Source organism: Choloepus didactylus, chromosome 4 (genome assembly GCF_015220235.1).
Source record: "Choloepus didactylus isolate mChoDid1 chromosome 4, mChoDid1.pri, whole genome shotgun sequence".
NCBI lineage: Eukaryota > Metazoa > Chordata > Mammalia > Pilosa > Megalonychidae > Choloepus > Choloepus didactylus.
Window position 1 is genome coordinate 104,953,352 of NC_051310.1, and position 22,229 is coordinate 104,975,580.

A 22,229-nucleotide genomic window follows, 5' to 3' on the forward strand; every position below is an offset into this window, starting at 1 on the left:
TTATCTACTCCAAGCAGTGCCGGAGAAAACTCTTTCCTTTCTTGGGTGGTTTCTCCCTTTTTTTGTTTTTATTCAATTTTATCGAGATAGATTCACACACCCTACAATCATCCAAAGTGTACAATCAGTTGTTCACAGTACCATCATATAGTTGTGCATTCATCACCCCAATCTATTTTTTGAACATTTTCCTTGTACCAGAAAAAGTAAAAATAAGGATTAAAAAAAAGTAAAAAATAATACCCAAATCATCACCCTCTTCCTCCTTATTTTTCATTTAGTTGTTTGTCCCCATTCTTCTACTCATCCATCCATACACTGGATATAAGGAGTGTGATCCACAGGGCTTTCACAATCACACTGTCACCCCTTGAAGCAACATTGCTATACAATCATCTTCAAGAGTCAAAGCTACTGGGTTGCAGTTTGATAGTTTCAGGTATTTACTTCTAGCTATTCCAATACATTAAAACCTAAGAGGTGTTATCTATATAGTGCATAAGAATGTCCAACAGAGTGACCTCTCGACTCCATTTGAAATCTCTCAGCCACACCGAAGTTTATTTTGTCTCATTTTGCTTCCCCCTTTTGGTCAAGAAGATGTTCTCAATCCCATGATGCCGGGTCCAGATTCATCCCCGGGAATCATATCCTGCGTTGCCAGGGAGATCTACACCCCTGGGAGTCAGATCTCACATAGTGGGGAGGGCAGCGAGTTCACCTGCCGAGTTAGCTTAGCTACAGAGAGAGGGCCACATCTGAGCAACAGAGAGGTACTCGGGGAGACTCTTAGGCACAATTATAAGCAGGTTTAGCCTCTCGTTTGTAGTAAGAAGCTTCAAAAGGGCAAGCGCCATGATAGAGGCCTTAGCACATCAAACCGCCAGTCCTCAATTTTTGTGAGAACATCAGCAATAATCCAGGTGAGGAAGCCCAACACCTCTGCATTTTCCCCCAGCTCCTCATATATATATGAGGAGTCCCTGCATATATATTTTTATTCTCTGTTTAAATTACTTTGGGATGTGTCACTATTTCACACTAACTTATGCAAATCTACCAGGTCTCACTTCCTATTAAAAGTTCCATGTAATTATGGTATTTGAACGAACTGTGCAAGTTAAATTGTTTAGGAAATATAGATCTTGCACCAACTTAACATCTCTTCCCTTGGTCTCACATGGTATTTGAAGTTTTAAAACACAGTTAGTGTTGTCCTTTACCCTTTGGCCCAATTCGCCCTAGTCCTAACCACATCTGCTTCATTCATATCTCTAGTTGAAGTCTGGACTCTTTTTCAGCTCATTTAACAGTTGCTATATGTACTAATACTGACATTCATATCTGTCGAGTTCTAGCTCTGAGTTTCAGGTGTCACACAGATACCCAAAGTTCCAGGGATTGATCAGGTTATGCACAAAGGGATCAGCATCTTGGAATCTGGAGATAGCCATTACAATTCAGGAATAGACGTGACTGCTGTAAGAGCTTAAGATCTGGGGACACTTACAATAAGCATTCCCCTGATAAGCTGTGCTCTAAGGTTCAATCCTAAATTTACACATTGTAGTTAGTCCATGTTGGTGAGGCATTATAGTGTGTGCCTTTGTTTCTGGTGTAGTTCACTCGAAATGCTGTCTATAGGATCCATTCACCTCATTGCATGTCTCACAGCTACACTCCTTTTTGCAGTTCCTCAATATTCCATTGTATGCATACACCACAGTTCACCATTCTGTTCCTCAGTCAGTGCACCTTTAGGCCACCTCCACCCACTGCAAATCATGCATACTGTCTCCATAAACACCCGTTTGCAAATGTCCATTCATGTCCCTGCTCTCAGATTCTCCAAGTATATGCCCCCTAATGAGGTTGCAGGACCTTATGGCACCCAAATACTTAGCTTCATGTGGTGCCACCCCACTGACCTCCAGGAAGGCTACACCATTCTGCCTCCTAACCAATAGTAAATATGTACATCCCTTTTTCCATGTTTTCTCCAGCACTTTTATCCCTGTTTATATTTTTCCCTGCAATTTTATAGAGCTGTATTCACATACCAAACAATTATCCACAGTGTACAATCAGTTGTTCATGGTATCATCATACAGTTGTGTATTTATCACCACAGTCAGCACTTGAACATACTGGTTACTATGAAAGAAAGTTTGTCTTTTTTAAACAAATAATAAAAAAGAAAAATAATAAAAAAGATAAGAAAAATAAAATATCATACAACACAATATAATAGTAGGGTCAGACACAACACCACCACCAAGAATCCCATGTCCCTTCCTTATATCCCCGTCTCATACACATTTAGCTTTGGTATATTGCCTTTGTTACATTTAATGGAAGCATATTACAGTGTTAACTGTTGACCATAGATGCCAGTTTGCTGTTCCTGGGCTTTCTTTTTTGGGAGCTTTTTAATGACTGACTCAATCTCTTTACTTGGGATTGGTTTGTTGAGGTTATCTATTTCTTCTTGAGTCAATGTTGGTTGCTTATGCTTTTTTAGGAAGTTGTCCATTTCATCTAAGTTGTCTAGTTTATTAGCATATAGTTGCTCATAGTATCTTCTATCTCCTTTATTTCTGCAGGGTCAGTAGTTATGTTTCCTTTCCCTTTTCTGATTGCATTTATTTTCATTCTCTCTCTCTCTCTCTGTCTCTCTGTCTCTCATTTGCCTATCTAGGGGTCCATCAATTTTGTTGATTTTCTCAAAGAGCCAACTTCTGGTTTTGTTGATTCTCTCTATGGTTTTCTCATTCTCAAAATTTCATTTATTTCTGCTCTAATCTTTGTTATTTCTTTCCTTATGTTTGCTTTGGGGTTAGTTTTCTGTTCTTTCTCTAGTTCCTCCAGGTGAACAGTTAATTCCTCAATTTTTGCTCTCTTCTCTTTTAATATAGGCATTTAGGGCAATAAATTTCCCTCTCAGCACTGCCTTTGCTGCATCCCATAAGTTTTGATATGTTGTGTTTTCATTGTCATTTGCCTTGAGGTATTTACTAATTTCTCTTGTAATTTCTTCCTTTACCCACTGGTTTTCTAAGAGTGTGCTGTTTAGCCTCCATATATATATATTTGTGAATTTTACAATCTTCTGCCTGTTATTTATTTCTGACTTCATTCCATTAAGATCCAAGAAAGTGTTTTTAATAATATTTTTTTAAATTTGTTGAGACTTGCTTTGTAACCTAACATGTGGTCTATCCTAGAGAATGTTCCATGAGCACTTGAGGAAAACGTGTATCCTGCTATTGTGGGGTGTGTAGTGTTCTATAAACATCTGTCAAGTCTAGTTCATTTATCATACAATTCAACATCTGCATTTCCTTATTGATCCTGTCTGGATGTTCTATCCATTGATGAGAGTGGTGTATCGAAGTCTCCAGCTATTATTGTAGAGGTATCTACTTCTCCTTTCAGTGTTCTCAGTGTTTGCCTTATGAATTTTGGCTTGGTGCATAAATATTTATGATTGTTATGTTTTCTTGATGAACTGACCCTTTTATTACTATATAGTGTCCTTCTTTGTCTCTTTTAATTTTTTTTTTACTTTTGAAGTCTAATTCATCTGATATTAATATAGCTACTCACGCTTTTTTCTGGTTGCTGTTTGCATGAAATATCTTTTCCCAACCTTTCACTTTCAGCCTATTTTTGCCCTTGTGTCTAAAGTGAGTTTCTTGTAGACAGCATATAGCTGGGTCCTGTTTTTTAATCCATTCTGTTAGTCTGTGTCTTTTTATTGGGGAGTTTAATCCATTAACATTTAGTGTTATTACTGTAAGGGCAGTACTTTCTTCTACCATTTTGTCTTTTGGATTTTATATGTTATGTCTTACTTTTTCCTCTGTCTCCTTTTACCCTTTCTGATAATCTTCATTTCTACACTCTTCTCCAAACTTCTTTCTCCTGTCTTTTCCTATCAGCCTGTAGCACTCCATTTAGTATTTCTGGTAGCACTGGTCTCTTATTCACAAACTCAGTGTCTGTTTGTCTGAAAATATTTTAATCTCTCTCTCTCATCTTTGAAGGACAGTTTTGTTGAATATAGAATTCTTGGTTGGCAGTGCTTCTCTTTCAGTATCGTAAATATATCATAATACTGTCTTCTCACCTCCATGTTTTCTGCAGAGAAATTTTTACGTAGTCTCATCGAGCTTCCCTTGTATGTGATGGATCACTTCTCTCTTGCTGCTTTTAGAATTCTCTCTTTGTCTTTGACATTGGACAATCTGATCTGTAAGTGTCTTGGAGTAGGTCTATTAGGGTCTCTTCTGTTTGGGGTGCACTGTACTTCTTGAATCTCTATTTTCTCTTTCATAACATATGGGAAATTTTCAGTGATTATTTCTTCTATTATGTTTTCTTCCCCGTTTCCCCTCTTCTCCCTCTCAGACACTGATAACACGTATATTCATGTGCTTCATGTTGTCACTCAGATCCCTAAGACAGTGCTTTTATTTTTTCCATTCTTTTCACCATCTGTTCTTTTGTGTGTGTGAATTAAAAATATCTTGTCTTCCAACTCACTGATCCTTTCTTCTGCCTGTTCAAATCTACTGTTGTATCCCTCCATTGTCTTTTTCATCTCCTCCATTATGCCCTTCATTTGCATAAGTTCTGCCATTTGATTTTTTAAGTTAATGAATGCTTCTTTATGGTCATCCAGTGTCTTCCTTATAGCCTTCATCTCTTTTGCTGTAGCTTCCTTCAATTGTTTGACTTGGCTTTTGAATTGATTTAGGAGATTTGTTTGAACATCTTTAATTAGTTCTTCTTTCAGTTCATTGAATTGATTTAACATTAGTTGCCTCAACTCCTGTATCTTGGTTGAACTCTTAGTTTGTTCCTTTGGCTGGCCCATATTTTTGTGTTTCCTAGTATGGCTCGTTATTCTAAGCTGTGTAGGCATCTGACCTTTTTGATTAGTTTACTCTGGAGCTTGTTTACACTCTTTTACCTAGGATTTTCTTGTTCATTGGCTTTGTTCTCTAACCTTTGGTTTTCAGTTCAGCTTATTTTAGACCTCTAACTCAGGTACTATTTAATTGATCAGAGTTTTTCACCTCTTGCTTTTCTGTTTCTTGCCCTGCCTCTATGTAGCCTTTTTGTGTGACGGTCTCTTCAGATATGGTCAACCCCAGTCAGGTTTTCCCAGTCCAGAGAGGCCCAGGTCTCAGGAGGAGGGTATAGAGTTTCCTTGAGAATGAGACCCTCCTGTGAGGCCTTTAGACTCTGTGCTTTTCCTATGCTGTCCAGCAGGTGGTGCTTGCCAGCCTGCAGCTTCCCCATCAGTGTAAGGAGGTTTGGAGCCTTTAGTTCTCCTGGTGACCCTGACCCTGTTGGGGGCATGGCTGACTGAAGTTGGTTTCTGAATTCCAGCCCCTGGGGTCTGCATTCCCCAAATGAGGGCTGCCACTGAAGCTGGGCCACACACCCCTTCTCTTGGGGGAGTTATGCCCTCCAGGGAATTGTCTTCCCCACTAGACTTATTGCTTTGTCTCTCAGATCTATTTTAGGTCTGTTCTTGCCTAGGCCCAAATTGCAAGTCTTTGAAGCTTTCTGTAATGGGCTACTTAGAATAGTTATTAACAAAAAAAAAAAAAAAGAGAAAAAGATTAAAAAAAAGAAAAAAGCCCAGTATAGACTATTTAAAGAAAAGCACTTTAATTCTGTCCTTGCAGTTCTGGTGGGCTATTGAAATGCAAAAATACAAGGAGTTGGAGAGCAATTGAGTTGCAAACAAGAAACCAGAAAAACTGGCTTTTCAGAGAAGGGCCTAGCCCTCTGGGTTTGCATATGTGCCTGATTCTGTTTGAGCCCAGCCCTTCTACGTATTATGTTCATCCCCAACTCCAAAAGTCTCTGTTTTTGTTTTTGTTTGTTTTTGCTAGCCCTATCTCCTGTCACTGGGCTGACTGCTCCCAGATTCTCCAGTGTCTAGTCTCAGTTTATCTATGGTTGGAGTTTTTGTTCATCAGTCTGAGTTTGTTAATCAGTTCTTCAACTGGGACGGGATTGAGCCTCCCTCCTGGTTCCCCGCACTGACAACCCCTCCTCTCTCAGGAAACCAGCGCAAAACAGTTCCTTGTGCCTGGCAGGGAGGGGCGTGGGCTCCCTGGCCATGAGAACTTACAGATTTTGCAGATCTCAGCTGCTCCATGCACTGGAGACTGTTGTATGATGTGTGTCCAAACTCAGATTTCCCTGAGATGTCCATTCTGCACAGTTCCTGTCTATCTACCAGCTGCCCCAGAGGAGTAACTAAAATCCACACCTCACCACTCTGCCATCTTGCCCTGCCTCTCTCCCTCGTTTTTCTCAGTCACTTCTTTTGTGACTCCAGGACTCCCTGGGAAGGGTTGGAGGCTCTCTCCTTGACTTTACTGGATCACTTTGGCAGGTTTCTTAGCACTTTTCATGCTGGATGGTCACTTCTGTCTGTTACCTGCCTGTGTCCACTAGACTGTGAACACATCACCAAAAGAGACAGTCTTTTCAGTGACTGGCACATAGTAGGCCCACAGTAATATCTTTGGAACCCAGTTTTTTGGGTAAGGAAAATCTTTTTCTGACTGGCCCCCAATTTTCCTTCTCTCATACCACTTGCTTACACCAAAATATCTTTAGCTTCAGCTCCAGTCAGTTTCCTTTTTGTGGGTTGGTCTAGAATGTTCACCAGTTGCTTCGCTTGCCATCTCCTAGGCAAGTTTGTCTGTGGGAGTCTGAGCCATCCTTCTGCCTTCATGGAACAGACCTCAGCTCTTCCTTCCCTCTCTTAGAAAGCCATGAGCTGCCCCAAATTCTGAGTAATCCCTGGGTTTTGGGTATATGGAAGGAGCCCACCTTTTTCTTAACTCACCAGGACTGCTTCTCAAGGGAGGTGCCTGGCCGACCAAACCCAGCACTGCCCTTGCAGCATTCCAGGAATCTTGGGGGAGAGGGCCAGCTCACTCTCACCACTGAAGGCCAGCCAGCCCAGACCTTTTCATATCCTTTGCACCGGCACATTGGGGCCCCAGAACTTAAAAGCAGTAAGGCCAAGCAACCTGGTACAAGATGGTTGGGATTTGTTCTCTTTGAGGTGCATTGATGGTGATGCAGACTGGGCAGCTTCCCAGCTTTGCAGTGGCCTCCTCCTCCTGCAAAGGAGATGACCTCGTAGTACATATACATTCAGCTCAGCCTTGCGTCCCCTGAGGAAGCTTCCTGAGTATGTGTTTCCAGGAAGAAATCAGGGTTTTGTCAACTCCCCTAGCATTGGGCCATGGTGTCTTAGTTACCTGATTTCGAGTCTATCTTCCTCATCAGGCCAGTTCATTTGAAGCACTTTTAATGAGCACCTACAGTGTTCTAGGCGTGGGTTGCAGAATCCAAAGATAATCAAGCATGCTTGCCTTCCTTAGGTAGTTCCTGGTGTATTGGAAGAGACACAAATATGAGCAAGAACTATCAGGCAACTGCATGACCTAGCTAGGTCTTTAAATATGAAAATAACTCTAGGCGGAGAAAGCCAGTAGTGAGGGTAGGGAATAGGGAGAAAATCTGAAGCAGAGGGAATAGTGCAGAGGAAAGAAATAGTACGGCTCACTTGGTAAGTGCAAATTGCTCTCTATTGCTAAGTCCAAATTTGGGTGAAGTGGGAGATAAAATCCAAGAGGTGGCTAGGGCCACAATGGACTATTCTGTAGGGCAGGTGATGAGATAGCTATTGCATGATGTTGAGCAGGGGAGAGATGTCAGATTTGATTTAGAAAAATTCTCTCAATAGTTGGACAGATGCTGGATTGCTGGTGAAGCTGAGGTGGGGAGATCAATTAGTTTGCCAAACAGCTGACAAAGGAGGAGCTGATTTGGGGGACTTTTGGAAGGTAGAGCTGGCATTATTTGCTGAGTGGTGTGGTATTGAAGGTAGAATTTAGAATGGCTCCCAGACTTCTCCCTTGGGAGAGGAGGTCCACAGAAAGTAGATCCCTTAATGCAGGCAGACAGGAAACCAGTCATACATACCTACGGCAGGGTGACAAGGGTTATCAGGCTTTGCTCCAGCACACTGAGATGGAGAGTGTGGAAATTAAAAAGACTGCAACCCAGATATAAGCTGAGCTCAGTCTCTTTGGAGGTCAGTCTGCCTCTTGACATCTGGATAAGGCTGGCTGGATCCCTTATTTCTTGACGTGTGAGGTCTGGTGCCCTCCTCCCTGACCCCTGCGTTCCTGTGAATTCTTATACTGAGATTTTTATGGCCACTTTTGACTCTGAGCTCCTGCTTTTAGTGAACTAATCCCATTTACAGGTCACCCTCATGGTGCAAAACTCACTGTCTGTCCATCACTATTTTGGCCCAGATTCTCCTTTCTTGGTTCGGGGAGGGATGCAGAATAAAACCAGTAACTCATGCAAAGCTTAGTGCATATGGAAGACTTTATACAATATTTGGGGAATTGGAGGCAGTTGCATCACAGAAGTACAAAGAGCAAACACCATTAAGTCATCTATCAGATATTCATATTTTAAGGTCCTTTGGGACATCTCAAGGTCAGCCATTTCCCCCCAGAGGTATTTTCCCATATCGCCCCTCATTCCCTCACCTTCTATCGTGTTGATTGCACCACTGCCAGCTCTGCCCACCTCTGCCTTCCCTTTCCTCTATGCCCCCCTCCCCCAATTATTTCAGGAAATTCCAAACTCGTCTTATTCTGTAGTATGACAAGGGCTCCCTCTAGCCTTCCCTGAGCTCAGCTCTAGGCCCATTTTTTGTTTCCAAAACTCAAGTTCCTAGGCTGCATAAAAGGGCACCTTGAGATGAATGTCACCCAGTCACCTTAGAGGGAAATTCTAGTTTTAAGCAGCATTTTCAGCATCACACATTGTTAAAAGATTATGGAAATTTTTCACAAGGTTATGAGCCAGAGCCAGGTACCTGCTACCTGGGAGCCCTTTGTCTGTGTGGTTGGGGGCAGCCCCTCCTGGCTCTTTGCTTTCCCATCCCCATCGGGGGCCTGTTTATTGCTCTCCCCCCTCAGTGCCAAAGATGCCAGTTAGACTCTGAAAGTCCTAGGTACCGGGAAGAGGGAGTCGACCAAGACACTGGTTAAAAGTGGATTCCTGGGACTGAGAAACAAAGCATGGGCTGTTCTCAAAACAGGCATTTTTCAATTGGATGAAGAAAGCAGTCATCGTGGGGTTGGAAGAGTTCCACAGCTGGGGATGTTTGTCTATTATTAATATTAGCCACAGGAGAGGAAATCAGGTGACAATATGAAGATGCTGAGATCTCACGTAAAGACAGAAGAGGGCCTCTATGACAACATCTCTTGGTTTCGGGTGGGTCTGCAGTGACAAGCCAAGCTCCCTAGTCCTTCCTGATGATACCCCCCAACCCTTGGCAGGAAGTTGGCTGAAAATGGAAGGGCTGATGGACGGGGGGAAGAGGGCATTTCTTCTTTGTATAGAGCTTTGGTCATAATGTTTTGGTGCCAATCTGGAGGACATCCTTGGCCTAGCTCCCAGCACCCAGCTGCCACTGTGGCATCGGCATTGTTCCTTGTGGCTTTTCTAGGGAGACAGGTCTGTGTTCTTTCAAGTTCACCTCAGGACGCCAAAGGGCCATGGCTGCTGAAGAGAGGTCCGGGCACCAGTAATCCTAGGGACCCAGGAAGGGTCCCTCCCGGGGAGCGGTGGGAGTGGGTGGGAGTGGTGGGGTCTTCCACCTGACGGCCCTAGGCCACAGGTCCTCATGTCTGTGTGTCCACCCAACCAGGAGAGAGAAATGATTAGTCCTGAGTCCAGGATCCAGTGGAACAAGACTCAGATAAATCACTATAAAATGAGCTCCATCTAGGGACTTGGAGAAAGCAGGTGGGCACTGGGGTGTTCTTTGGCTATTAGAATGGGAGTAACTGTCAGGGAAGAAGGCTTGGACTCGAAAAATAAGTTGAGTTTTGCAGTGCAGCAGACATTCCAGGTAAAGAAACATCATGTACAAAGACTGAAAAGTGTTTCACAAGTAGTTTTCCACAGCTAGACATGGGTTAGGTGACATGAGTCTGGACTTGGAGGCTGTGGCCAAGCTAGCTTAGAAGGCGCATTGAGAGCTCAGACTTCATCATCCTGAGGCCAACGGGGCACTGCTGAAGGGAATGTTGTTTGGATTTGGGATTCAGAAAATATGATCTGGCAGCAGAGCAGATGACCCTCCAGGGCAGGGGAGCAGATGAACCTCCAGGGCAGAGGAGCAGACAGTAAGGACCATGCTCTGTATCCAGTCCTCGCTGTTCATACAGTGCAGGGCCTCTGGCTGTTGTGCTCACCACTGTTCCATGGCCTAGAACCTTGTGAACCATATGAAAAGCTTCTGGAGTCTATGTGGTTGGAATGGCGCAGGCAGCCTGGGAAGGTGGTCCTCCTCGTAGACACCTGCTCTAGGGGTCCTGCCCCTGTGAGTGGAGCGGGTGGGAGTGCGAAGGCCTAGGCCTGCGTGGATGCTCCATCTGTCTGCTAACAGAATGAGCTCTGTCCACAGCAGCGACTTTGCCTTTGCACCATTCAGGGGCAGCTGCACTTTTCTGCCAGGGTCACTTGGCTCTGACAGGTGCTATCTTTGATTCCTCAGCTGCTTGGTTTTGCAGGGCAGCCACAGTGCGGTGGGGACAGGTTTAGCACTCGTATTTGTGGCTAACGGAGCACCAGACCACCTTCTGCAGCCTCCTGGCTCCCCTGCCGCACCTCCCTGGGGCCCCCTTGGAACACCTGGTGGTGTGGTTCTGAGGGCAACAGTGTAGTCAGTTAGAGGCTAGGAAATCCAAAGTTCTGTTTTCTTAAGGACAAAGGAAAATAACTCTTTGACCAGACCAGAGTTTGATTGGATTAAAAAAGTGTATTGGCTTTCCAATACTAAATAAAAACATGAAATTGTTTTTAAAAAGCCATAGAGTTTACAGCATCAACTACAGAAAAGCCCAAACAAGTGTGTACAGAAACCAGTCCCCAGCAGACCTCCAGGCCCCCCACCAGCAGGCAACGAGGAAACAGACACATTTGTTCCAAATCCTGAAGGAGCCTGCTGAGCAGCAGCTCAACTAGGACATTACAAGACACACAATGGATTAGTTTCAAAAACCACAAGAAAATGTACGAAAATGTACTAAATTGTGAAAAGGTGCAATACAGAATAGCTTTCCTTTTTCTTAGTCTTAAAAAAATCCCTCAACTTTGAACAGTTATTTAAAAATAGGCCCCTCCCCCACCCCAATTCTGTGGCAGTATCCAGGTGCCAAGGCCCTGAGGTAACAGGAGGGTCAGGGGTCACGGGAGGGAGTGCCCTGAATACTGAGCATGTTTCTTTGGGCAAAAGGTAAGAGTTTCTGGGGAATCTAGCCTTCCTGGTGTCTAGAGGGCTCAAGGGTTCTTTTCAGGATCAGTTCAAGTGTACTGGTTTTCCAGAATCCCGCCTGGCACTATCCTCTGTGGCCAACTAGCATGGCAGTAGGAGCGCCAGCATTGCACTTTTCATTGCCCTCCCCCCCAATAATAAATACAAAGAGTTCATCTTCTAGAAGAGCAAATGTGTGATAAAACCCAAAAAGGGAGCTAACCAACGTACAAAGGCAGGCAGGCTGCAGTGGCCTGGGGGGAGGCTGCTGGGTGGGTGTCTGCTGGTGGTCTTGGCAGTTGGCCCCTTCCTGGCTTCAGAACGAAAGCCTGATTTAGTTCACTGCTTTCCACACAGAGCCCTTGCCACTCTCTCCTGGGGATTTGTTGGGGAGTAGGAACAGATGCTTGAGGGTCAATCCTGTATTTTCTATAGTATATTCTTAATATTAAAAAAGCAAACCAGCCTCTGCTCCTTATCATTTTGAGAAAGAGAACATAACTATTTGCAAAGGAGACCTGTGAGCAATTCCTTAGGGAAAAGGCTTCTGTGTATGGTCGAACCTCTCTGCGTACCTCAGAAACCTCCCCGCCGCCTCATTCAGATCAGGGTGAGCTGCTGGATGGAGGTGCGGTCAGCTTCTCCCCTCCCTCTCTGCCATCGCCTGCTACTTGAACAATGTTCAGGAAGATGTGGGGACGTCCCGTGGGGGCTGCCATCCCTGCCTTGCCTTGTTCTTGCCATAAGCTTTTTCTGAAGGGGCTTTGAAGTACGCAAGAACTGGCTAAGAACGGAAACTAGAGAGATGCAAGGAGTCAAACAGAAAGAAATTCTACCTTAACCTCAAACTTCTCCAAAGCAGACTAGAGACAGTAGCAGGAAAGATTCATCTTTTGCCTCCGATTTCCTAGGAAATCCAATCAAGGTCAGGCTCTTGCCCTATTCTGCATTACTCCTGCAGTTAGAAATACAACACCTACATCCTCAGCACGGGCATTCTTTTCAGGAGCTGATCAAGACATCAGGATAGCTAAATCCGTGAACCCACCTATTGCACAGAAGAATTTTTTTTAATCAGATCCAAATGAAACTCCAGTTGCAATGTAGTGACTAGAGATGGACATGCCAGGAAAGGACAATAGAGAAGATGCCTCCATTCTCTGCAGGCTTCTGGAAGAAAGTACAATGACTGAAACATTCACAGAACCTCAGCAGCCTCTCCATTTCCTATTTCCAACCCCCCACCCCACCCCCACCCCAATACTGAAACTGCACAAAAGCAACAAACAAGTCTTTTCAATGTTACATTTCATTCAAATAGATCTGTAATCTCACAGTGATGAGAGGAGAAAGTCAGGCCTTTAATAATTATAATAAAAAAATAATAAAAAAAGCTTACAAACAGCAACGCAACATTTCCTCCCCCTCGAAGTGATGGATTAACAGCTGGCAGAGGATTAAAAATCAAAACAAAAACAAAACAACAAAAAACAAGCCAACCTGGGAACAACCCACACTGTCAATGACTGTCCTTACATAACTGAAACAAGTAGTCAAATGTCAACCACTTGTGGAGAATACCACAGACTTCCTTGGTTTTTGAAAGTGTTTTTTTAAAAAGGTAAAATAAAATAGGACATAAAGTTGTACGTAAATGCAATGTCTACACTCCATCAAGGCGATGCAGTTGAGCACGAGGACACAGCCTGACAAAGTGAAATGGAGCTTGCACTTCTTGCCTCTTCCCTGGACACAAAATTTTGGCCCGCGGTGCCCAGTCCTGCAGGGTGGCAGCAGGAAAAGGGAAGCTGCCTCGACACAGGCTTCTTCCAGACTGACCAGGAGAAGGCAGGTGGCCGTGCTGGGAGCCAGTCCCACCCGGAGGTGCTGGCTTGCCTGCTTGCTCGCTCTGTGTTCTCAAGCGCTGTTCTCTCGTACTCTGTACAATTCCTTGTTTTTCAAGGCTAAGTCCAACACTTCTAGACTCAGGTTTGGGGTCATGTCCTGGTGAGGGTCGTCATGCTGTTGTGATGGCGTTTAGGTCTTTCATTAGTCCTTCCAGGTGGGCCATCTCTTTGGTCAGCTCATCTGGTTCATAGCTCTATGGAAAAGAGAACACTGTTACTGGGCATGACATGGAGGAGCCATCCAGGAAGCAGAGCCCAGAGAGAGAGGGCACAGTGACAGTTGCTCAGTGGCAACACTGCCCTGCAAGACTGGTGTACTGGAACCAGGATGACCCAGGGGGGTCAAAGAGAAAGAGCGGGGTGTGTGCCAAAGGTCACTCTGATCCCAGGCCTGCAATTACTCATTTCTTTACAGTGCAAATGCCTTTGCCTCAACACACACTCCCCAAGGTCACAATGACCTGTGGCCTCACGGGCCAGAGGCCCCAGAGTTCACCCCTTCTAGGTTTCTGGACCCCAGCATTCCTCTCAGAGTACTGTGCCCCTGGAAATACAGAGGCAGAACACATTTATCAGAATTTGAGAGTGACACATCAAGGATGAGACCCTGTTGATTTTCTTGCTTTGAGAGCAACCACTCAAGCACCTTCCCTTCAGAATGCTCAGACTGAAGGATAAAGGAACTGGCAGATGGCTCAAATCAAGAAAAGAGGACCAGACGGGGCAGAGCTGAAAGGGAGGCAGGAGGGACAGGGGGAGAAAAAATCTCTAGCTGGGCTGGTGTAATAAGCTAATCCAAGGTATAGCAGAATGGGTGTGAGAGAAACAGCAGATCAAAACCTCAGCACAGTTCTGGGCTCAGAGGTGATGCTCATTACATCACTGCAGAATGAATGAGTGAATGTACTTCACGCTTCTACGTGGTGAGGCCTGGGCCTGCACGGAGCATCAGGCTTTTGGATGTGTTCCTAGCCCTGTGAACTCACACTCTCGGAGTCTTCCAGCATCCTTGTGGTCTCCTGCACTTCAGGGGCGCTGGGAACAACCACTGGCATAGGAGGCCGGCTCCTTCCTAAAGTCCCGATGGAGGCTGTCTTCACTGAGTGAAGGTGATGGTTCAGAGCTGGGGAGGAAAGGGCACCGTTAGGTGTGCAGCTCCCCCTGCTCACCCCAGAGCTCACAAAGGCACCTCGGGTACAAATGCTGGTCCGGTGTGAGGAACACACAGACCCAGTGCGGAGATCCTTCTCTGAAAAGGCACTGAAAGCGATGGGAGGAGGAACACAATGAGGGAATCAAGAAGCCAGAGAAAATAACCCAGTTGGCCTTAGAAAATGAATATCCTAGTTCAGTGGTTCTCAAAGTGTGTGGTTCATGGACCCCTTTCAGAATGTGGGGAGGTCAACTCTTCATAATTCTGCTAAGATATTATTTGCTTTCCCCCTGTGTTGGCATTTGCACTGATACAAAATCCATGGTGGGTAAAACTGCTGGAGCCTTAGCACAAATCAAGGCAGAGGCACCAACCAAACTATGAGGTCACTCACTGACATGCAAGTGCAGTTTAAAAAAAAAAAAGCCTTAATGAAGCAGTAAAAATTATCAAATTGTGACTCGAGTCCACATCTTTTAAATACTATGCGTGATGAAACAGGTACTTCTGCTGCATACCAAAGTCAGTGGTTCTCATAAGGAAAGGCTCTGGTGATAGGGTGGGACTTGAACTGTTGCTTTTATCATGGAACACCACTGTTACTTCAAAGAAAGACTGACATACTAAACCAGTCATAGACTGAACAGCTGGTAGACATTTCCTAGAAAATAAATGAAGCAAGCCTGTCACTTCAAGGAAAACAATGGACAATATTTATTGCCAATGATAAAATTTAAGTTTTCAAGCAAAATAGCATTTTGAAAAACTTGTTATGGTGTCCAGTTGTTTGGTCAAATCCTGGCCTAGATGTTGCTGTGGGGATGTTTTAGAGATGAGATTGGTATCAATTGACTTTATGTATAGAAGGTTACCCTCAGTAATGTGGCTGGGCCTCATCCAATCAGTTGGAAACTTTAAATGCAACGAATGGAGCGGGGGAGGGAGAAGGAATTCTGCTTCAAGCCTACACCCTCCACTCCTCCTTGAATTTCCAGCCTAAGGAATTTGGACTCAACTAATGGACTTCCCAGCCTCTGGCCTGCCATAAGGGATTCGGACTTGCCTGCCCCCACTTTGCATGAAGCAATTCCTCATAATAATTCTCTTTATATATATATATATATATATATATATATATATATATATATATATATATAAAATTCTTTCTCTCTCTCTCTCTATATATATATCACACATACACATATATCCTGTGGATTCTGTTTCTCTGGAGAACCCTGACTGATACAGATTTTGGTATGAGCTTGACAGCTTCCTGAAACTTAAAGACTTTGGTGATATAGTAATGTGTTCTTAAATACTATATAATAAAGGGTATCAATATTTGGAAGATCTGCATAACTTAAGTGAACCAAATGACCAATGAGTGGTTTCAAAACCATGCACTCTTAAGTTTGAGATGGACTAAAGGATTTTAATTGGACAGTTCCATTCAGACTCCACATTACAACTAATCTTTAAGAACAGTCACTTGTTGAGATTTGGTGTAGTATCAAAACAAATCCACAATTACCTGAGAAGGCTATAAAATATTCTTCCCTTTTCCAGCTATGTATCTGTGAGGTTGGATTTTCTTCTTGCACTTCAACCAAAACAACATATTACAGAAAAATGAATGCAGAAGCAGATATTAAGGCAGACTTTAAAATGATTTGCAAAAATATAAATTATGCCACTCTTCTCACTATGCTTTTGTTTTCTTTTGAAAAATAGTTATTTTGCATAAAACATGCTATTTGTTGATATAATAGGCTTAGTTATTTTTTAATAAATTAATAAAATATTTGAAAATTTTCTTAGAGCTATAACCAATGTAAAAAAAAAAAAACGCTATTTTGTGTCTTCAATAGCTTTTAAGAGTAAAAGGGATCCCGAAACTAAAAAGTTTGAGAACCACTGACTTAGTCTGAAACAGACCATCATAACAGATAATATGTGGAAGAGCAGGGAAGAAAAGCAAGCCTTTGCTGTCACAGTGGACCTTCACTGAGCAAGCTACGTGGAGGCTTCCCTTCTGCAGGGTTTATTTTCCTATCCTGGGTTCTTTCTTGTTTCACCATCCTTTGAGTCTAAGTCTTGGCCTCCCTGACCCTTCCTGGCTTCCAGGAGTCTTAAGGAGTGAGGCAATGCCAGGAGGCTGGGCAAATGGGATCTGTTGCCCATAACCATGCTCCTGGAGCTTATCATTAAGGTTTCAGCATGTAAAACACAATTCAAAAGGTCAGCCCTCACTCCCCACCAAATTATTCCTGGTTAATATGCATTCCCAAAGGAGAAGAGCTCATATACTGAGTGGGGCAATGGCACACTGCTACTCTAACCTGCTGGGATAAGCTTGGAGGATATTTGCTTTGTTGTTCGAGGTGATTTGTGTCCTGTGCCTGAGCCAGTGTCCCTCCAACAGTGCTGCAGCCCTCACCTTGCTGGGATAGCAATGGTGTGCTTGGTAAGGCAGGGTCATAGACGGGAGGTCCTGGGGGCGGGACTGCCGGCACCGCAAAGCTCTTCAGTGGGTGGGAAGGGCGAACGTGGGCCGTGGGGAGACTCTGGCCTGAATCTTCCTCTTGGGAGCTGGCCAAGTAAGAGGAACTGGTAGCACCTTCAGGGTCCTGATGATCAGCACAGCACGTCTGAGATGAGGAGGCCGGCATGGTGTCAGTGCTGGGGGTATTTCGAACAGATTCTACAGCAGGAAAGTCTAAGTGTTAGCAATTCTTTCACCATGAAACATACACAAATCCCAGGGTTCTGGCTACTTCTGTAATTGGACCCCCCTAAGCCAGCTCAGTAAGCACTTGGAATCAGTGCTGGTCCAAGAGGCACTTCTGCCAAGGCTAAGAATGGACTAACCTCAGAGTCCTGAACAATCTTGTCATAAACAAGCTGTTTTCTCCTGCATAGCTAAGAGGTTACGATTTTACAAGTTAATTTCTCAGTACTTATTATAATAAGAGCACCTACAAAGGTTCCTGGACTGTCTATTAAGATACAAATAAAATTAAAATTTTTATGCACTGTTAAGTCTTAGAGAAGGGCCATTCATAGTCAACCGTATCTAGTCAGCAGGCCTGGCTGGATACTTGGTAAGTGCCAGCTCTGCCGGCAAGGCCTATGGTTACTGCAGGTAGCTAGCCCTCGTCAAAGCAACAGCCCCACAGCTCAGGTAAGATGTGGACAGATGAACAGACCAGAGGTCTACCAAGAGCTTTAAGATCATGCCATATGAAGGGCATTTTGGTACAGAGAAAGGAATAAGGGTAGATAAACCTGGAGAAAGGGAAGACTCAGGAAGAACATGGTAACAATTTCAAAATATGTGTCAAGGGAGCAGGGTTGTTCTGGAAGGTGGCTTGATAGGGTGGGCAAAGCCCTGGCTTTGGATTCTGACAGACCTGGACTCTCATCTTGGTATTGTAGATGAACTTATTAGCAAAGTTAATAAAACTCTTTGAGTCTCATTTAATCTTCGTAACTCAGAAGGCACTGGGAGGTTAAGCAAATTGCCAAAGCAAAGGAACTAGTAGGGCAGGGAACTGAAATGCTGCACTCTGATTTCCAAGCCCAGACTTTTAACAATACTATATACATACTAGACTGCCCTTCCACATCCACTGACCAGCTGTTCTCCCACCCCACAGGGCAGAAACAGCACCGAGGCCCAGCAGGACAGTGTAAGGAAGACCTTTTGAACAGCCTGAGGAGAGGCAGAGGTGACCCGTGCTTGGGGCAATGGATTGCACCAGGTACCCTGAAGGGTTCCTCAAACTCCTAGAGTCCTCAACCTTAACAAAGAAAACACACTCTTTCAGGTGGTGATTCATGAGCAATCTGCAATCTGCAGAAATGCAACATTTTCCCTGCCTTTGTTTCTGAGGTAAGTTTATACTAGGACTTTATCAAGGAACCTGTTCCCTTGGGCTTGAAGAGATGGGCCCTGTCGGTCATCAGTGCCACCTCCTCAGCTCACAGGTGTTGGGTTCCAGGTGCCAAAAGCCGAGCTCCGTAATGACCCTACTAGATGGTCTCCAGGTCACGTCTCACCCTCAAAGGGGTGCACAGAGGATCTCACTTCCTCTGCCTGCTCTAGCCAGCCATCTTCACAGTTGGGGAGCTGCTGGGCCCAATCTTTGTGACCCTGGGCCAGGTGGAAGCTAGTTAGGGAGGGTAGCAAGGGAGTACAAGAGAAAAGGAGGCTTGAGTCCTGCCATGAAGCTGCCTCAACTGCCTTCAACTTGATGCATGTAACTTCTGAGGGCCAAGGAGATGCTGGGAAAGGTGAAAAAGGAAAACAGCATAGCCTACAGGAGTCAGAGCTGACCAGGGATGCTTTGCCGTATGACTCCAGAGGGCACTAGTCACATTGTTTTCTCCATGAGGGGAGTTGTGCAACACCACTGGCCTACTACGAAAACTATGCTGCAGCTAAAATTTCTGCTTTGGTGAGGGGTCTACTTTCTGACCTACTTACCTCCCAAAGTTGCTTAAGACACACAAAGTTCATATTGGCCAAGTGTTTTCAAAGTGGACAGTGCTTTTTCTGTGTCAAGTGGTGGTAACACATTAACTGCTCTCTAGAGCCACAAGGACTTAGGAAAAGACAACGGTAAGAGAACTTTGATTATTTCTAGATACTTGTTCTAAATTTCAAATCAATCAGCTATCATTTTAGTTTTACTTTCTTTTATTCCCTCTGGTCATTAAAGCAAGAAACCTTTTAGTAGTGCAAATCAATTGCATTTAGTAATACAAATCATTACTTTATTCCTTCTCAGTTTCTGCCTGGCCCATAAAAGAAGGGACCTTTTACCAACATCAGACCTCTGTGATGAGGACTGGGTGGGAGCTGCCTGCTTCTCTCCACCACTCGGTCCCCCTCCTAGTCCGGGAAGAATGAGGAGGAGGCTCAGTCACGTGACTGGGAAAAGGCTGCTGTCCACCGAGGCCAGCCCACACCCAGTGGGTGAGACTCTTCTGTTTTAAACATGAGAAACAGCGGAAAGGCACAAACCCTGCCTTCTAAGAGCAGGTCAGGGGGGTTTCTTTCTGGTTGGTTCTCTGTTCTTTGTGAGGTAGACTTTGGTTCTCTAAGCAGCTACCTGGCGTAACTATTCTAAGGACTGTCTTTTCCAAACCGCAAGTCTCTACCTGGATTTGGAGGAAGATACAAGGAGGGCCAATTTTAGACATCAGTTCAGCAGAATTCTCCAAAGCAGGTAAAGGTTCTGAGAATAGATAACTCTGGGAGTTACTAGGCATCTCTTAGTAAAGCTTTGATCTTCATCTGAGGTTTTGGGTGTGATTATAATTGATCAGAACTTAAAGGAGAGGAAGCTAATACTGGCAACCCGAACTTCCGGCACAAAGTTTGGAGATTCTTTTAAAAGGGAATTTACTTGAAATTCCCTTATTTCCCAGCCATCACCAAAACTTAGTACTTCTTGTAATGTTATTGGTAGAACTAACAGGCAGGTTTCAAATGATGGAAAAACAGTATACTATATATATGAGAAGGTGCTAGAGTTTCACTTAAGAGCCTGGAAATTAACTTTCAATTAATGAGGAACATTACGTGTTCCATTCACCGTCCCCTCCCTTTCACTATGTCCTCCTTAAAACTTTTTTGGAGGTTTTGATCATGCTGTTTGTTAAAATTTCCAAACTGGAATCTGTCTGCCTGGTGATGCCATTGAGCCTTTGTTTAAATACACCACAGATTGCTGTGCTAATCTCCTATTTATTTTTTAGAGATTATCTATGCCTGTGCATCCCTTCCTGAATTTACTGCAATCTATTAGGCAGCCTGAGGCTTACAATATGTGCATACTGAATGTGGCTGCTGGATTAGATGGTCCCCAACACCCCACTTTTCCTTGGAGGTTGTTCTTGCTTTGGTCAGGGCAAAGGTGATCTATATCTGTGGCTGTCCCACTGACCCTCCCGGAATCATGGTTACTAGGAGGCAGACACAACCTCTGGTGTCTGAAAGTCCCCCAGAATGCGTTTTTATCTCAAATTGGAAGATGAAACAAAATAAATACACTGAAAAAAATGATTAATTAAGATGCAAACTGACGGCACAAGAGGTGGTAATGTAGAGTTACTGCTGTTTTTACAAAAATTGCACCTTGTACCGAGCATTTAAAACTTAGAAAAATGGAGTGAATTTTACAGAAACAAATGGGAGTCAATAACAGAAATGTTATGTTAAATAAACAACAGAGACAAATTCTTAAATCCCTCCTCTAAATAGGGCCAGCCCTCCCCATTTCGGCTCGCCAGCTCCTAGACTGCTTCCCTCCAGGGCGCGGTCCTCATCTCTCACCTGTGGAATTGGCCCTGTCTGAAAGGGACATGGATGTGCCCACGGGCCACGGGCTGCCCGGGTGGTAGAGATGACTGCGAGCTGGAGAAGCGAGGCTGCTGGAGTGGAAATGATGGTGAGGGTTATCGAGGGAATGGATGGGATGGGCACTAACCACAGCTGTGAATGAACACAAGACAGAGAAATGCTTAACATGCTGGCGTGGACACACACAAGTCACAGTTTAATAGCAAAGTCACCCCGTTCCCACCTCCCATGCAACCCAACCACTCCCTTAGCTTTTTGGTGGCAGCTGGCTGGATTTGGACAGTTAACCATGGATTTTATATTTGTTGTGAAAAATCAACACATTCATATGTACACACGCACAAGTATATACTGAAATGTTAACAGTGATTATCTTGTAGGAAGAATGGTCAGGATTTTTTTGGTTTATCAAAAATAGCTATTAAAAAAGTCCCAAAATACAAATCCATAAGTAAACAAATGATGGTTTACTCTTGATAGAAGGATTGACGTCTTTTCAATTGCTAATTGAGTCTCCCTTTTCTTAGTTGCTAAACGAGGCATGGGACAGGTATTTAGGCTGAACGAATGTCCGGTTGCTTAAGCAGTTTTCATATCTTAAAAGGAATGCAAATGCAATTGATTTCTGGAGGTCCAAGCTTACACTTAGAGCATGAACCATGGACCTATGGCACTGCTGCCTGCCTAGGGACTCAGCCACACCCATCAGCATTTAAAAACATAAATGGATCTTTCCAAATTTCCTTTCCTTCTCAGACTGGCAAAGGATTCAGTTCACCACATTTAGTTAAATAATCTGAATTTCCACAGAGAGAGTCCAGAAACAACTTTACCGTGAAGATAAAGCCCCTCTTTCAAGAGTCTCCAATTAATGAGGGGAAGAAAAAGAAACAAAATCAAAGGCCCGGAGTTTGGGAATAAACTTTTCTCAGATAGTCTATTTAGAGCAGTTATAGACACAGAAAGTGTACAATTAAGAAAACTATCCCTAAGTCCCGTAAATAGGCAAACAGGCAGTGTTGACTAGGAACACAGGGAATTTTTTTTTTCCCCCTCTAAGCAAGGGTTTCATGAACTTTATGATTAAACTTAATCAGCACTTTGGAGCCTATTAATGTGTCACTGTCACTGGGCTGCCTCTAGACCTTGGTGGAGAGGAGTCCCAGCCAATGAAACATTTCCAGCTACCTCCCGACCTGGCCATGCACTAGCAGGTACCACCACAGTTGGGCATCCCCTGCCCCGCCCCTCAAGGCCTGAGGAAAAACAGGCACTTTTCCCCACAATCTGCTCTCCACCATCAGAAGGATCATGTAGTTCTCTGGAATAAGACAACACAGAAGGTAGAAATGATGGCAGAGGAGGGTTCTCAGCAGTTTTGGAGACAACTTCTCTGGGGGAAGAGAGATGGTT

The 22,229-nt window shown here is 44.1% G+C and overlaps 1 protein-coding gene and 1 long non-coding RNA gene across 9 annotated transcripts in view; one reads left to right on the top strand and one right to left on the bottom strand.

Annotated features, from left to right (window-relative positions):
• The window catches only part of LOC119531802, a 118,311-nt gene that overhangs the window by 89,644 nt on the left and 6,438 nt on the right, over positions 1-22,229 (top strand). The window contains exon 2 of the long non-coding RNA XR_005216410.1: positions 18,106-18,341. This is a non-coding gene — a long non-coding RNA (uncharacterized LOC119531802). The remainder of the gene's footprint in view (positions 1-18,105; positions 18,342-22,229) is intronic.
• NEO1 (neogenin 1) overlaps positions 12,683-22,229 on the bottom strand; it is a 276,268-nt gene continuing 266,721 nt past the window's right edge. For 6 of the 8 annotated variants that reach the window (XM_037833484.1, XM_037833483.1, XM_037833481.1 and 3 more), the window contains 4 exons: positions 20,790-20,948; positions 16,887-17,150; positions 14,283-14,419; positions 12,683-13,490 (listed from right to left, as the gene is read on the bottom strand). In XM_037833484.1, coding sequence (XP_037689412.1) covers positions 13,407-13,490; positions 14,283-14,419; positions 16,887-17,150; positions 20,790-20,948 — 644 coding nt within the window. In that variant the 3' untranslated portion in view covers positions 12,683-13,406. The remainder of the gene's footprint in view (positions 13,491-14,282; positions 14,420-16,886; positions 17,151-20,789; positions 20,949-22,229) is intronic. The other 2 variants (XM_037833488.1, XM_037833487.1) reach the window with 1 other exon arrangement.